Source organism: Erigeron canadensis, chromosome 1 (genome assembly GCF_010389155.1).
Source record: "Erigeron canadensis isolate Cc75 chromosome 1, C_canadensis_v1, whole genome shotgun sequence".
Taxonomy (NCBI): Eukaryota; Viridiplantae; Streptophyta; class Magnoliopsida; order Asterales; family Asteraceae; genus Erigeron; species Erigeron canadensis.
This window is the reverse complement of record NC_057761.1, coordinates 45437736-45453997: the sequence shown is the minus strand read 5'-3', so window position 1 is coordinate 45453997 and position 16262 is coordinate 45437736. Positions and strand designations below refer to the sequence as shown.

Below are 16262 nucleotides of genomic sequence, written 5' to 3'. Positions count from 1 at the left end.
TCAGACCAACTGACATTTTGGTTGTTGGATGGATGAGAGGAAAACATGCATTCGTGCTTAAGTTGTGGTATATTCACGGAGGGTCATACTGTTTTAAAAGTTGTTTCATGCAAAGTAGCCAAATATGAGAAAGCGTGTCTTGATAATCAACACGTATGTAGACCATTTGCATTTGATACATTTGGGTTTCTCGCACCTGAAGCGGTTGAACTACTTAGTAGGGTCCAACGGGTCATGCACACTAACGTTATGATGCCAAGATACATGAATGTAGTTTTTAAACATCTTGGTTTTTCCATACAAAAAGGGGTTAGCGACGTAGCTTATATGCATGTTTGCCTTCTATTCCTATGTAATTTTTTTAAAAGTGGAATGAAATGACAAAATGTTTAATTATTTATTGATTCGAATCAGAGAATTACAAACTAGATGTAGAATAAGAAGTACTGAAATACTCTATTTAAACTAGTTGAATGACAAGTACAATATGATAATAATCTTTTACAATTTTTTTAGTACTAGTATAGGCTAGATATAAATATGTGGTATATAAATCAATTGTTAAATAAAGAAATAAAAGATCAACTAACTTTGTGTTGGAAGATTCGAATGGATGGTAGATACACTCAAACGATAATAATGATAAAAGTACTTGACTTTTGATTGTCGGCCAATACATTTTTATGTATTTGCTTTACGCCTTTACAGTAGTTCAAGTGAACACTATAATATTTGTTGCCAAAGTCAACTACCCATATAAATATAAGAAAAATGATATACTTTCTATATGCAAGTTAAATTACGATTTTAAAAATATTAATGATATATTTTTCTGCCAAATATTTCTGAAAAGGTATATAATTAACAAAATGGTACATTGAAAAGGTTCTTAATATTGAAAACAATTTTAGAGCTTAGAATTGCATTACAATATTACAATTAGTAAAATAGTAACAGAAAATAAATGGCTGAAATGTTTTGAGAATTTGATTGAGAAATAAAGGTATAATTGGAGGTTAGGATTTAGAGACCACAAAAAGTTGACAACCCACATATATATCATAAGCTTAAGTTAAGTGAATACAAATCTAACACGACTAAGCTTTGTTAACCATCTGCGTCAGTCTTCATCTCAGATTGAAGTTCCATTTAGACCTTATAATAATACTCAATTTGATAAGAAACTAGAAATATGTTGTGTATAAATTTGGGGGGATGCTTTATATCTATAAAGCTTGGACCATGTCTGAATCAGGAGTCAACTGGTCTTTAGTGGTTGGGACCACCTATGTTCTAATGCGAAACTATAACACCTGCTAAGGATCACTGTAGCTTAAAACCGACGCCTTGAAGAACCACTCATTTCTGGGACAAGCTCACAATGGTTTAGGGACTAGGCCACTTTTTCACCTCTAGTGATCAAATAAAAGTTGCGCAAACGAAGCAAAACGTAAAGATCACCTATGATGAAACCAAGGGAGTTGAGCCAAGCTCGAGCAGTTAGAATTTGTGGCTATTAACAACAAAGGTGATATGAAACATGAAAACTGACACGAGTCAACATGATTGTTAGATGTACTACCGCTCATGCGTAATGCACAACATAAAAATGAATACAACAACACGTTATTTAACAGCAATGACATAATGAAATTGTCATATTGAAATGCTACAACAAAATTGTACACAATGTGTGTTTACATAAGTCAATCACAGCAGTCAGGCTTGTGTTCGTTCTGTAACTTCTCCCACAAACACAAAACCATTCTCGGATTCTGGTAATGGGCAAGTATGTAATTCGGCTCACACCCTGCGTTGTGAAACCGTTCATCATTATGGTACTGGACTTCACGAACATGTTTCTTGAACTGTTCGATCCAAATACCCATAGCGACATCCTCTAGTTTGAAAAGCTGAAGACGAGAGGGGTAGTTTAGTCAATATCACACCTTGATCCATGCAATGCGTATCACTTTCACTAATTACAAGAGTCCACTATGGCACTATGTATGTTTGACACTTTCATATTATAGATATATTTCATATTACCAAATTGTTCAAAGCTATAGAAATCAGAAAATCTCACCTTCAGGTTTCTTTCATGGTGGCCTCGGACGATAAACTTAGCTATATCTCTGGAAATCACGTAGCCTGGACCGTGTGCCCATGGTGGGTATGAATCATGTGGCCATTCCTGCCCAAACAACACATCTATAAAATATATATATGAAAAAATGTACTCGTAAGGACATCCATACAACATAGGAATAATACCTCAGTACTAATATACCATTTGTTATCTTTGTCCCTTTGTGGTTTAGAATCAAGGGATACCATACCATACAAAAGCCCGTCGGGATTCTTTGTCTTGAGACTAGCAAGAATTTCATCCACTCTCACAAAAGCATCATCGTCCGTCTTCATTATGTATTTTGCCGGCAAGATTTTCGTCTGCAACATTACCAGAATAAGGGAGTGAGAAAATGATTCAAGGAATGTCCAAAAAAAACATAATTTTTTTTCTATGCATATCCAGTGGACCACATAGGTCCATCCTACAGGTTTGAGTCACGAAAGAAGCCATTTTATCAACGGCAAGGAAAGGACCCCCTCCCCCCAAAGTCATGCAAACCCGACTTTCCTCTTGGTAGCCAATAGAGATATTTTAAGGTTGTAGTAAGAAACTGAAAAATAACTGCTATCTGCAGAAAATTAATTCATAAATCCCCCCCCCCCCCCCCCCCCCCCATTTCACTTTTTTTTCTTCTGGTTCCACTTTTGGTGTACAAAATTACATACCCCCATAATGCAAATTGCTATTGTTTTTAAAGTCAGCAGACTGTAATAATCAACAAAGGGCATCAACTGAACATCTTGATAAGCTTGAGCTTCTCTCCACAACTCAAAATTGACTTGCTTGTTCTTGTGCTGCAATAGAAAATTTCACACGGGAAAGGATCAGAAGTTAAAGATTATCCATTGGATTCTTTGGTATACACTTGATAAATAAAATGGAAGTATTTTCGACAATTATCTTTAACTCCAAGGTGAAGAAAGCTCAAATGCTAGTCGATCTGTGATATGATCCCAAACCGGCCAAGTATGGGATTGGTTGGTGGTTTATAAGCCTAGGTGTCCCCTCCTCCTTTGAGCTAGCTTTTGGGAGTGAGTTCTACACTTAGCTTATGGCATGATGCGAGCCTATTATGGGATGGGTTCGTATCAATCCGATTGCAGATTAAAGTTGATATTAATTTTATATTTATTTTCAGGAATATTCAACAACCATATTAGTAAGTACAGATAGTATAAATAGAGAAAAGAACAGGTGTCGAGATGTAAAGATACACTTCTTTCATTTCCAGAAAAAGGCATCACTATCCATTAAACTATCCAAATTTCCTTCTTGATAAGCTTTTGATCCATTAGTAAAGTAATGCTTACATGATTTTGGTAAGGGATCATAATAATTGTAACTTTGTAAAAAAATAAAATGTACATTTAAGAAAAGCAAAGAAAACTGAACTAACTACACTGAAGGAAGATACGATTCTTCTTTAATGCCGGCATTTATAAGTTTTTTAACAATTTCTACACACACTTATTAAAGAGGGGATTCTCTTTTATCTCTGACGTGTAGATAGGTTAGAATGTAAAATAAGACACACATTAGCTTGTAAGGAAACGGCTCAAATGGTTTCGACATTTAGAAAGAAAATGTACATAAGTATGTTGTAATATATGATTACGACCAGTAGACATGAAATTGTATCACTTACAAGACCGATGAAAAAACGAACAGCAACCACCCCAGCACGAACAGCCTCATATTTCATCCAAGATCTCCTCAACGCCATACGGCGCTCAAAATTATTTCCCGAAGAGAAAACCCCAATCAATAGTACAAGCCTCTTGCTTTTGTTAGGTATCACTGGAGCTTTAAGGTCATCAAGATCCATAGTCATGTCAAGATCTTCAGACACAGGTAAGCCTTTAGCCAATGCAGATATGATATGCAAACCACCTTTCATTCTAATCCTGCTTACCAACCATGGTTCAAGTTTCTGCATAAGTAGAAAAGGGGTTGAAATTAGATATAACACTCTCACAAGGTGTTTGTATGTGAATGATGAAAATGGTTACTTAATTTTGATTTTTGAATAACCAGCATTGGGACATGTGAAAATGGGATGTGATGACTCCTAATACGCATTCTACAAATGCAGTTTTCCACAAAACTCCCATTTACCTGACAAGCTTATTGCTTAGTGGGAATGAATTTGGAAAACTCAATCCGCAATTTAGAAATGCAGAACTGATTTAGATGAATGTTCATTTTAGGAATGTGGTTTACCTATTTCTACAACATCAAAAAAGATTCAAAACCCATCTTCATACACAAATCTGAATAAAACACCATTTGACAAAATTTGCAACCTGTGGTTACTGATGCAGATTATGGAATGAATATAGAAATTTAATTTGTGTTAGCAGGAGTGTCACATAAGTTACTATATGGTCCGATTCCCGTGCTACATGCAGCGAACCTTTTCAGAGATCTATCACGTATGTAACACCAATCATATAACAAAACAGTAAATCTAATCTAAAAACAATCTGAAAATAAGAAAATTAGTTACAGTTTGAAAGTCATCATACCTTACCTCTCTATACGTGAAAGAAGTTTCATGCCTTCCATTTATAGTGGCGTGAAAGCCCTCTTCACCTACCCAAATCGTGGCAGCAAACAAACTGCCATCCAAAAAAGGGAAGTTGGAACTCACATGATTATGGTCATTTAAATCTGAACCATTGGTTGATTTGTTAGCACTAAGATGTTTAGATTTTGAGCTTTCTTCCATTGAACTTCTGGTAAGTTCCACGTTACACTTTACAAGCCCATCAACTGAAATACAAGAATGGAGTTTACTACAAGTGTATGAATAAAATTTTAACTAACCAAAAAACCATATTGAAGCAAGTTCAAGTAGAAGGTAGCAGATAAAGTATCAAACATTCCCAAAAGAAGTAAGGAACAAAGAAAGTGACGTCACACAAAATTTCACGAGGTATACAAGAAGTAGTGGTGGCAAAACTTATTAATGGGTTGATTCGTGTGATGTTACTACTAGCAGGTGAAACAAAAATAGCTAATAAGATGCGGCCGAAGTCTTATTTTTAATGTGTGAATCCCTTTAACAAATTAGACACTATTGATATAATAAAACATCTATAATTACATTCAATACATTTCTTATAAGAGGTTAAGAAGTTTGGAGTTTTTGGGTCAACCTGACCCATTAGGAAATTCTGGTCAGTAAATAAATTACCCTTACCCAGTTTGTCTGTCCCAACCGTTTTGCCACATGTAACCAGAACTGGTAGCATCAATAAGTAGTAGTTAGGAGAACGAGCAACATAATTTAACTCGATAAGATGTTGAAAAAGAAGTAATGCTGTAGGGGAAGGGACAGTAAGAAAGAACATAAACCCTCTAACCACATTTCATGATATCGAATACCTAGTGCGTTGTTTGGAGACCCATGATTGGGACATCTTTCCTCTTTACCCCATCCAGATCCATCGGTCCATGCATTTTGAACAATAACTGGCTCTTTTGTGAAGTTATCTCTTGGTAAAACCACATTGTACTGCAAAATCACGGGTGGGTCAGGATCATCTTTCCCTTCTGACCCCACAAATTCGATCCCAAACCCATCTTGATTCCCATCAGGAATAGCAATGATCGTAATGGAAGAATCTCCAACTAGGCCACAAGGTATCTCAAGAATAACTGAGCCATTGGTAGAAAACAAAGTACTACTATTAACTGCACTAACCGAATAACTACAATTTCTTTCATCTTTATGAACAAACTTAGAGGCTCGTTTTTCATCAATTTCGGACTTTAATTCTTTCCATGCAACAGCTGCTTCTTTAATTCCTTGAGCTGTTTCCGGTAAAGAATCTGATCTAGAGAGTAGAAGCCGCATTTGCCCCCATGCCAAAAACGGCTTTCCTTCCTCTTCTTTAGGCAAGTGAGTCGAGTTAAATAAATAATTAAGTCCGTCAACATTAACTAGGTGCGGTCTTCTAAAAGAAGTTTGTAACTTTTCATCTCTTGTTTGTATGGAGCTGTTAAGATTGGTGATTTTTTCATTTGGGTGAAAGAATTCATATGTAGATTGCTTTTGTGGTTGCTTTTGAATAAAGCTATAACTAACAAGTAATATACAAGCAAGTCCTATGATTAATACACCCCCGGTCCACTTCTTCATAGTTCATTAATTCCCTATTTGCTTCGAAGTTTCATAAATCAGATTTCTAAAAATGTAACATACTAATATGGCTGAATGTATCTCACTATCTTGAATCACTTGAAATGTAAGGTTCCTGTAACAAAAAGATTGCTTGAAGTTCAAAACAAAAGATCATATATAATATAGTTCAAATATGTGATGTTAAAAATGAAATTCAGAGAATTTGTACTTGGCGAAGGTAAAACTATAGGTATTGACAGAAAACGGGTAAACGGAGGAGGTTATCTCTATTCATGTTACTCAGGAAGGGTGATTTTTTTTTTTTTACTCGGATGTACACGGCCTATCTGGAATATCCCCTTGACCGTTTCCTAACCTTATGTCTGCCATCCCCAAGGTGTTTTCTAGGGAGGTGACCTCTGCGAGGACATTAGGACGCCTAATCACTAGACCACATTGGTGGTGATTCAACTATGACAAAAAAAAACTCCAACTCAATGCAAGTATTTTGATTATTAGTGAAATGCCTAAAATTCTCACAAACTAAAACGAAAGATTATGATTTTCGTAGACCTAACTTGCATATGAATATAACTTAAATGCCTAAAATAACAAAAATACACTACAAAGGTATACTAGTTAAGGAGAATCATAAGTGGGAAGAAGAAGTATCATCTTCAATGGTTGATAACTCAATTCTAAATATTCCAAAAAAGGTACAAATTAAAGAAAAAGAAGCCCATTTTACACAGCATTTATATGATATAGGATCCAAAAGGGTTATCAAAAAGAGACACAAAAACATACAAGAAGTGATCAAGATGCAAACTTTATGGTGTTCAAGATTCTTATATAAAGGAAACTTGAAAAGGGGCTTTCTAAAATGAAAAGGGAATAAGTGAAATTTGTGAAGGAAAATAAAAAATGGTAACCTTGGATCTGGGGTTTGAGGGTGAAAGTGAGTAGCTTCAAATGAATCTTTGGATAATTTAGAAAGTAGATGTCAGCTTCGTGTTGCTACTACTTGCTTCTACTTCAAGTGTTCAACTGTCTCTCTTTTGTTTGTGTTTGAACAGGGTCATATAGTCTTATACATCTATCCTTTGTCTCTACTTTTCTTGCCAAATCTATAAAAGGTTTATTTTTGGGTCTTTTATTTGTACTTCTTTTTGAATTTTTTTTTTTATAATATAATACAGAGTAATCAGTGTATAATTAATAATTTAGGGAAAATGATCTATACTACATGATTTTACCTATCTTAAATATTTGTCATGTTAAAAAAAGTTACAAATGAAACATTTGAACTTGATAAACATACATAACCCTTTCTGAATTTTACATAATCTCAACCTGAAATACACATATTTTACTTAAGATAGGTATTGCATGTTTTATTTATGCTTTCTCCAATTATTTATCCCATAACACATAACTATTTATTATACATTGAAAATATATATATATATATATATATACAAGAATAAAAGATAAAAATAAATACCCACTTTAAATGTCTTTCCGTAAGGGGGTTTATTATGAAAGATAAACATTTTAAAACAGGGACAATACTAAAAAAAATATTAAGAGGATGCAAAATTAAAAAAATTCCTAGAAAACAAATTTAAAGAGGGCAAAATTTAGATATATATATAGAAAAAAACTTTAAAATCATTAGTAAAAATTTGGTTCACAAAAAAAACTAAAAACCAAACTGTCACCTTAGGTAGATTAGGGAGAGTAATAAGGAAGTTTGTTGTGGCGAATTTTGACAATTTCGTAGTCATAGTTTATGTTCGGAACAACAAATGTACAAATACATTTAGCGTAACTTCTATATTTACACAAATACAAATTATTATATTTTTGTCTAAATTTAGATCAGTTCACCTGAACACGATCAAAAGAAACTTTCTTTTAATTTCCTTTCTACAACCATTTGGTGAGTTCGATTTCTGATTTATAATAATTACTATTCGATCTGTTTTTTGCATCTAAATAGTAACATTTCTTACAATAGGTGTGAGATCATAAGCTTTATATCGTTTTCATTTAAAATAACTGATACGACATATAAGCGATATGATATTGATACCAAGATTATTTGTGGTTAATGTGATTTTTCAGTTAACCTGGAACGAAGATGTCCAAGATAATTGTTGCATCCATAGCAGCTACTGCATTTGGGTTCACAATGGACCATATCATTTCAAGTAATAAGCTATTTGGAGGTATGTGATCCATATTGTAAATTCTACTTATATACATTGCATCATTTAATTTAATAATACATGTAAATTTCATTTTATATATGGAATGACAGAAAATGGATCATATAGATTCAACACTTGTTCGTAATATTTTGGAAAGTTTTATGTTTCTACTTGTTTAAGTTTCTATTTATAGATTATCGATAAATTAAATCATAACAATGGTTATGAGTTTAGTAAGGCAAAACACTCATCATATTGTAATCTTCTAAGATTCAATTCATCTTTGGTCTAATATTGTTCTAGGGTCGATTGTTATTACTGTAAATTTATAATTAGTTTTGATCGGCATTGTCATGTTAGTGCGATGTGATTTCAGCATGTCGTTTGTTCCAGTTATATATGTATAATTGCATATATAACTGGATAGCAAAAATATGAATTGAATAGCAAAAATCTGCATATTCTGAATATATATTCTGAATATATGTATAGGTACAACTCCAAAAACAATGAGCAAGGAATGGGCAGAGGAAACAGAGAGGATGAAAAATGCATGGCCTCGGGTGGCTGGACCTCCAGTCGTTTTAAACCCTATCACTCGTCAGAATTTCATCGTTAAGTCTCGTGATTGATTAATTGTTGAACCTACTTTATCTAATTTCAAATAATTATGGCTAATGCAACGTTAGCGGCCTATATGTACGTGCGAATGAAAATAAAATCAAAGCTTCATGTAATTAAAATCTTGATTATCAAAGTTTAATTGACGATTCAGTATGTTAATTTGTGTTTGCTATCTTACTTTTATATAAAAGTGTTATGGCGTCATTGTGAGCCATAGTTTATGTTAAGGAGCTTACTCATATTTCATATTCAGAGCATTTTTCTCTAGCTTATGCGGGACCCGTCTAGGCATGGGCAAAGTGGGGTGATCGTCCGTGTTCACTGAATTATATGTAGATGTTTGTATGTAATTAACTAACGAACTAAGTTTCTAATTAAGTTTATTGAACGATACATTATTTGTAAATTGTTGTTTTTTTTAAAAAAAAAATTTTTGACCGTTTCTTGAGACCAAACAAAAGTACTTACACCGTTACTTTTTATTGGAAGCAAACAAAGGTGTAAGAAAAGTCAAGTCAATTTAATTGATGGAAACAATTAATTGCAAATTATATAATCTACAACTACACAAACAAAATTGATGAGGAAATGGGCGGATGAAGTTGAATGAATTGAAACAAAGTTAAGCTCACTCTCCTAAATTACAACGGCCAAAGTTGGTCTTCTCAAGGAGGTTTATGAGTTTCTTTGTTTAGGTTTTAAGAACGATATATAATGTACTATGTTATCATGCATATAGATCATAGCATACGGTTGATTTGTTAACTTCTTAGGTCGTAACCAAAACATGATGAAGATATAAATTTGGAGAAAATATATTTCTAATTGATATGGAAAATGAGTATAGAATGAACTACTACATGTGCTTACTACATATGTTGTATATATGTTTTTGGTAAAATAAAACAAGTATTAAAGTAAAATACGTAAAACAATATATTTTTTTCCACTGAAAATCACCGTGTATCATGAAAATCATCGTGCATCAATTGTTCCGTGAATCTTCGTGCATCAATTTAATCATGATCTAAGGGTCAAGATCTTATTTTATTTGTTTTACTTAAATACTTGTTTTACAATACTCAATCCCGTTGTATATATACTATATACGCCTCTAATTAACTTATCTAACTAACTACAAGTCTACAACTTAATTAACTCCATAATTTATCTAATAATTACAATACGAACCTTAGACAAATATATTCTTCAAAACAGGATCAAGACCATTTTTTAGCACTACCAACAAATTCCAACAAAATCTTTCAACTAAAGCAATGAGATGTTTAAATGGAATTCTTTTAGTTCTAAGAAATCAGAAGGAATAACAAATGGTGCAAAACTACAAATATAGCTTTATTTTTTTCTCTTATAATTGTTTTAGCTATTTATCTTCATCAACAACGAATTAAAAAAAAAAGATGTTAGTAAGAAAATAAAATTGTTACATATTATGTAAACGTTCATCATTCTCATGTAATAGAAATTTACATGATAGACTTGATCAGTTTTCATTACAAAATAGTTAAAAGAAACTCTTATAATCTTTTCAATTTTATTTATATACAAATATAATACCAATAATTTGATTTCAAACAAATATATAATTACAGAATTTCCTATTAAAACCATGACCACTAATATCATCTACTCCTATCCATATCCTTGATAATGATGAAGATTAGAGATTAATAGCTTTACACCCATTTGAATGTAGTAAAAATCAATTGATTTAGAAAAAGATGTCAAAAATTTTAAGTATAATAGATTATATTTTACCATTGGTCTCTTACTAACAAAATGTCGTTGTAGTATAGTGGTAAGTATTCCCGCCTGTCACGCGGGTGACCCGGGTTCGATCCCCGGCAGCGGCGTTTTTTTTTAATTTTTGAGAGTCTTAACATGGAGGATCGGCAATAATCGAACCCCAATAATCGACAGATTACTACTTAATAAAATTTGTTTCCATTAAAAAATGTTTAGCCTCTAGAAGAGAATCATGCACATACAAGTCGGTCACCACCACTTCGTAACTTCCTATATGCTTTGCATCTACGCGTAGTTATTTAATGTCGAATCGTCTATTTTTCAAAGTGGATGACTGCCTGCCTAGACAACAGTTTACTTTTAAACCTTAACAATTGTAGAATCTTCTATCTTTAGTCCTTTTGTTATCTACCTTACAACAAAGGTATGATTTTTCCCTGTTTTATATACTACGAGAGCAAGTACCCGTGCGTTGTGACGGTGAGATGGTGGGGTGATACCTAGGTCATAGAGTATGATAGGTTATAAGAGTTGATATGTCATAGAGTATGATAGTCAAATGTCTTAGCCGTACGGGCTCCGCCATCGGATTTAAAAATTTGTCGAAAGTATATCGAATGACATCTCTAATGAAAGAGCATGAAATTTTAAGAACACCCATACAATTTTTATAATTTATCGATGTACGGTTTTTAAGGTAAAAGATTTTGAATGAATTGGAGGAATAAATGATTTATGGATGAGAGAGAAAAAAGATGATTGGTTAAGATTTGAAAAGAGAGAAAGAATATTATAGTTATTTTAGATAAATATAGAATAAATAAGAGGGGCATTTTGGGGAAGTACTTAAAATCAATATTGAAAATTTCAAGTTCAATGTTAAAAATCTAAGGAAAATCTGCTTTATAATATAGTATAGATACATCCTTTCGGACTTGTTCACAAATCAATTTACAAATCCCGTTTAATATGATCACTAAAAAAGTATTTGCGTGTTGTGACAATTGGTGTTGGTGGCTTGTAGGTTATTGATGTAAAAAGAGTAATGTAGTTATATTACTCGTAGTTTTTAAGTGTATATGTTGTAAATTAATTTCATTAAAAGTATTATAAGTATTTTAAGTATATATTATAGGTATTTTAGTTGGAGATGCCTAAAATAATACTTCGTAAATAAAAAGGAGAGACTTTTTGAGTTTATCAACTAGTTAGTTGGAAAAAAAAACAAAAAAAATGAAGGACCAGATCTGCAATTAACTTGAGAGCAAATATTCGAAATAGAAAAGAAATTAGACGGTGCATAAACGTCCGTCAGTCACCGGGATCTCAAATCTCATAAATACAATCAACGCTCTCCCTGCATCACACACACACACACACTCCCGATATATAAATATCTGACGCGCTCTTTCTCTCGTTTGCTAACTGATTTGGTCGGTGGTCGATAGGTTTCTTCATTTACAACCGATCTCCGTCGCTCTCTTCAACCGTCAACCGATCGTTAGTCTTCTTTCTTTCTCCCTATATGATATATTAACTATGTCTTCATAAGCGTTTGTTGAATAGTGAAAACCTAATTTCAAATCATTGTATATATATGAGATCGGATCTGTTAATTATTGAATTATTTAATTTTCGCTGCTAATATCTTTATTGTATGTATATGATCTATATATATACGTGTGTGTATGTAAATAATAATGATTGTTATTGATTCGTATTTGTGGTGTTTGATTCAATAGAGCTGCTCAAGTTACATGATTCAATCGACTTGTTTTGTATTTCATCAGTTTTTGATGTTCAAATGAGGGCCGTGGTGCTAAAAAATATCAACTTTTCAAAGTTTAAAAAAGTGGATCTTTATTTTTTGTGTTTACTACTTGTATGCTAAGTATTGTAATCTGCTTAGTTTTTTTTATAGCAAGTAGTTTGATGTTGATTGATGAGCATACCATATAGCCATATAGGTCATTTTTACAGTTTTAGTTTTGAGAACATATATAGATAAGTTATATATATACACACACAATATATACAGATCAACCAAAGCTGTCCATTTATATTGTATATAGTGTAATCAGACTCTCACGTTCTTGGAGTTAGAGCTTTTGGATATTTTCTTGTTTTTTTTCATTTTGAAATGAATCATCTGACTGGTTAAATGACTCCATCTTTATAATATATTGTTTGTTTATTTGCCAGGTATTAAGATGGGTTTGTCGTTTACCAAGCTTTTTAGCCGTTTGTTTGCTAAGAGAGAGATGCGTATTTTGATGGTTGGTCTCGATGCAGCTGGTAAAACAACAATCTTGTACAAGCTCAAGTTGGGAGAGATTGTAACCACAATTCCAACTATTGGTATGTCAATGCTTCTATAATTAAACTGTAAATAAACTTTCATGTAAAACCTGCTTGATTTAGATCGGGAAAATCGTGTGGTTTTATGAAACCATGTCCTATGGTTCGAATCCATAGTCTATCCTAATTTCTGAACTTTTAACTTTCTTTGCATGATGTTTTTCCTGTCATGGAAATGTCACTCTTTATACACACAATGGAAAAGAAGTAGTAAAGCCTGTAAATCTTGCTTGATCAAATATCTTTAGGGGGTGTTTGGTTCGTGGAATTCATTGGAATTCATAGGAATTGGAATGTGAATTCCATCCTTGATCCCGTTTGGTTGAGAAAAATGATGGAATTGGAATTTACAACATTCCATCAAATTCCTTAAAACAAAGAATTTGTAATTCCTTCAATACAGTGATGGAATGTCTTTAAGTCCCATGGAATTCAACTATTTGACCAAAAAGCCCTTCTCTATAATGAAACATTACAACAATTTTCTAGCCTGATTCCTTCTTTTTTTCTCCATATTAATGAAAGGAAGTAACAATAGCTTACCGGAATAACAGTAGCCACCACTATCGCTGCTTTAATAATAGCCACCACCGTTGTCGCTTACCGGAGGAACAGTAGCCACCGTCGCTGCTTACCGGAGAAACAGTAGCCACCACCGCCCGTTGGTTACCGGAGTAACAACCACCACTGTTGATGCTCACCAGAGAACAACTACCGCCGACGCAGACTGTTTATTGTTTGAGTATGTTAGATCGTGATGAATAAAGTCGCTTGAGAAATTGATAAGGGGTATCGAACATGGAGTTGTGTGGTGCTGAATAAAGGGTCGGAGAAGATAATTATTTTTTGGTGAACACAGAACATGGTGTTGTCCTGCTGTGTGTGGTTATGCTTCGTTATCTATCATCTATGTGTATATATATTTATTATTATTATTACTATTAAAATTATTATTTATTATTATTATTTAGATGAAGAGTTAACATCTTATTGAATAAAAAACATAAAAATGTAACAAAAGGGCAATTTTGTCATTTGATATAATTTATATTCGAATTTCTTTAACAGAATTCCATTGAATTCTGTCAACCAAACACTACACAAATATTAAAACTTTCAGATTCCAATTCCTTCAAATTCCAATTCCTTTAGCAAATTCCAATTCCTTCAAAAACATTCTGCGAATCAAACTGCCCCTTAGACTAAGGACTTGTCATGTTTTCTTATTTCGTACCCATAAACTATTGACTTGCAGAGCCCCAGGCCCCCAGCTTTCTTGTCTTGTACTGTAAAACCATCGATGTGCCAGTTTACTAAACGGAACATGCTTCTGGTACTTTATCTAGGGCTTCTCTCTTTGAAATAATATTGATGATGATGTCGTACTTATTATAATTGTATGCAATCTAAAGATCTCCAGTGCGAGATAATTTACACTCAAAAATTTTATATTCCATCAGCATGGAATCTTAGAATTGTTTTAGGTGGTAACAGCATTGTGTGTAGCAGATTTATAAAGTCTAACAATTTTGCATCTCAAACACTATAATATAACATTATGTTTCTTTTTAATAATGCCTGTTTAATTTCTTCTTTTTATAATAATTTGAGTATTAATGAATGGCAGGCTTTAATGTCGAGACTGTTGAGTACAAGAACATCAGCTTTACTGTTTGGGATGTTGGGGGTCAAGACAAGGTAAGATCATCATTTATAAGGACAATTATACTCGCATCCAGTAACGGAAAAGCATCTTTATATTTCAATCATGCGAGTCATTACACATCTCATAAACCCTGTTTTTATATTATATTATGTCGAAACAAGGTCTTGGCAAAATGCTGTATTTACAGCGCTTGTATGTTCTGTGAATGATGGAATATTATCTACCAACATTACCACTTATTCAGAAAATTATCATATAAATCTGAAATTGATTAGTTTTTATGGTTTTCAGATCCGACCATTGTGGAGACACTACTTTCAAAACACACAAGGGCTTATCTTTGTGGTTGATAGCAACGATCGTGATCGTGTGGTGGAGGCTAGAGACGAGCTGCACCGGATGCTTAATGAGGTATTGTTTCTATCAGCGTCTTAATGATATCTATATTTGTAGACGGAGATAAAGTTTTAGTTGGACCTCGTCGTTTCTAATTAGTTTATGGGTGTTATAGGATGAACTAAGAGATGCAGTGCTACTTGTGTTTGCCAACAAGCAAGATCTTCCGAATGCGATGAATGCTGCTGAAATCACCGATAAGCTTGGCCTTCATTCTCTCCGACAACGACACTGGTAATTTACATATTAAAAACCTACGTACATGAACCTACACAAGGCCCATGAATATCTGTTATAATAAAAGTTCTATTTGACAGGTACATCCAGAGCACATGTGCCACCTCTGGGGAAGGTCTATACGAGGGACTGGATTGGCTTTCCAACAATATCGCAAACAAGGTAACTTGTTAATATAATAAATTATGATACTTTATGTTTTGATTTACATATTGAATCTGTATGCACTTTGTGCTCTCATATTATGTGCTGTCCCAATTGTTTTTGTATGCTTAGCAGAAGGAAATATAAATCATGATCATTATCTGATGTAGCTTTTTTTCTATGAATCAGGCATAAGCAGGAGTTGGATCATCCCTACTGTTAGTTTGTTTCGAGTTGAGACTTTTTTTTTTCCTATGTTATGTTGGGAATGAATATATGTTGACTTCTGTTTAGTATTCGACAGTGTACAATGAATGATTGAATGTTCTTTGGGATTCTGTAATTGAAATTGCCCTTAAGGCTGGCTGTGTAATTGTATTGTCATTTTGTTCTTGTGTTCCTTGTATACGTGTTTCGTGCCGCTTTGCATCATACAAATATGCAACTTTTGAGCATCATGAAAAATGGAAGTAATCGGTTGAAAAATCCAAATGCTTGGATTTAGAAGGAATTTTTCTACTACAAAGAGCAACATATTGCTCAAAAAGGGGTTAAAAATGTATCGATTTTAAGCATGGTCTTGTTGAGGGTTCTGGT

At 33.3% G+C, this 16262-nt stretch overlaps 3 protein-coding genes and 1 non-coding gene across 5 annotated transcripts; 3 read left to right on the top strand and 1 right to left on the bottom strand.

The window, feature by feature from the left end:
• Positions 1-1514: 1514 nt before the first annotated feature.
• Positions 1515-7348, bottom strand: LOC122585731 (hydroxyproline O-galactosyltransferase GALT3). 2 transcript variants are annotated; one of them, XM_043757856.1, is made up of 8 exons: positions 7193-7341; positions 5522-6393; positions 4665-4906; positions 3780-4064; positions 2800-2928; positions 2275-2451; positions 2087-2194; positions 1515-1913 (listed from the first exon to the last, which is right to left on the bottom strand). In XM_043757856.1, the coding sequence occupies exons 2-8, from the start codon at positions 6276-6278 to the stop codon at positions 1707-1709; spliced, it is 1905 nt and encodes a 634-aa protein (XP_043613791.1). In that variant the 5' UTR covers positions 6279-6393; positions 7193-7341; the 3' UTR covers positions 1515-1706. The 2 variants fall into 2 exon arrangements, 1 of the variants encoding a protein (XP_043613791.1); XR_006321771.1 differs by having other exon boundaries at positions 1821-1913; positions 2291-2451; positions 7193-7348.
• Positions 7349-8121: 773 nt separating this feature from the next.
• On the top strand, positions 8122-9236 carry LOC122585085. Its single transcript, XM_043757182.1, has 3 exons — positions 8122-8202; positions 8388-8491; positions 8966-9236. Exons 2-3 carry the CDS (start codon positions 8404-8406, stop codon positions 9103-9105), a joined length of 228 nt encoding a protein of 75 aa, XP_043613117.1. The 5' UTR covers positions 8122-8202; positions 8388-8403; the 3' UTR covers positions 9106-9236.
• Positions 9237-10899: 1663 nt separating this feature from the next.
• Positions 10900-10971, top strand: TRNAD-GUC. The gene has a single exon. It is a non-coding gene; the product is annotated as a tRNA-Asp (tRNA).
• Positions 10972-12218: 1247 nt separating this feature from the next.
• LOC122580371 (ADP-ribosylation factor) lies at positions 12219-16058 on the top strand. Its single transcript, XM_043752647.1, has 7 exons — positions 12219-12364; positions 13067-13222; positions 14850-14920; positions 15180-15299; positions 15400-15518; positions 15602-15683; positions 15855-16058. The coding sequence occupies exons 2-7, from the start codon at positions 13075-13077 to the stop codon at positions 15858-15860; spliced, it is 546 nt and encodes a 181-aa protein (XP_043608582.1). The 5' UTR covers positions 12219-12364; positions 13067-13074; the 3' UTR covers positions 15861-16058.
• Positions 16059-16262: the final 204 nt, after the last annotated feature.

What these genes read in the sequence shown, in the direction of transcription:
- LOC122585731 (XM_043757856.1), bottom strand. Translation starts at nt 6,278, where the DNA reads ATGAAGAAGTGGACCGGGGGTGTATTAATCATAGGACTTGCTTGTATA. An exon ending in TTCGTTTTTTCATCGGTCTT is followed by an intron (nt 2,929 to 3,779) that starts GTAAGTGATACA and finishes TTTCTATTGCAG; the next exon opens with CACAAGAACAAGCAAGTCAA. An exon ending in TAGCAATTTGCATTATGGGG is followed by an intron (nt 2,452 to 2,799) that starts GTATGTAATTTT and finishes GTAATGTTGCAG; the next exon opens with ACGAAAATCTTGCCGGCAAA.
- LOC122585085 (XM_043757182.1), top strand. Translation starts at nt 8,404, where the DNA reads ATGTCCAAGATAATTGTTGCATCCATAGCAGCTACTGCATTTGGGTTC. An exon ending in AAGTAATAAGCTATTTGGAG is followed by an intron (nt 8,492 to 8,965) that starts GTATGTGATCCA and finishes ATATATGTATAG; the next exon opens with GTACAACTCCAAAAACAATG.
- LOC122580371 (XM_043752647.1), top strand. Translation starts at nt 13,075, where the DNA reads ATGGGTTTGTCGTTTACCAAGCTTTTTAGCCGTTTGTTTGCTAAGAGA. An exon ending in AACCACAATTCCAACTATTG is followed by an intron (nt 13,223 to 14,849) that starts GTATGTCAATGC and finishes AATGAATGGCAG; the next exon opens with GCTTTAATGTCGAGACTGTT. An exon ending in ATGTTGGGGGTCAAGACAAG is followed by an intron (nt 14,921 to 15,179) that starts GTAAGATCATCA and finishes TATGGTTTTCAG; the next exon opens with ATCCGACCATTGTGGAGACA.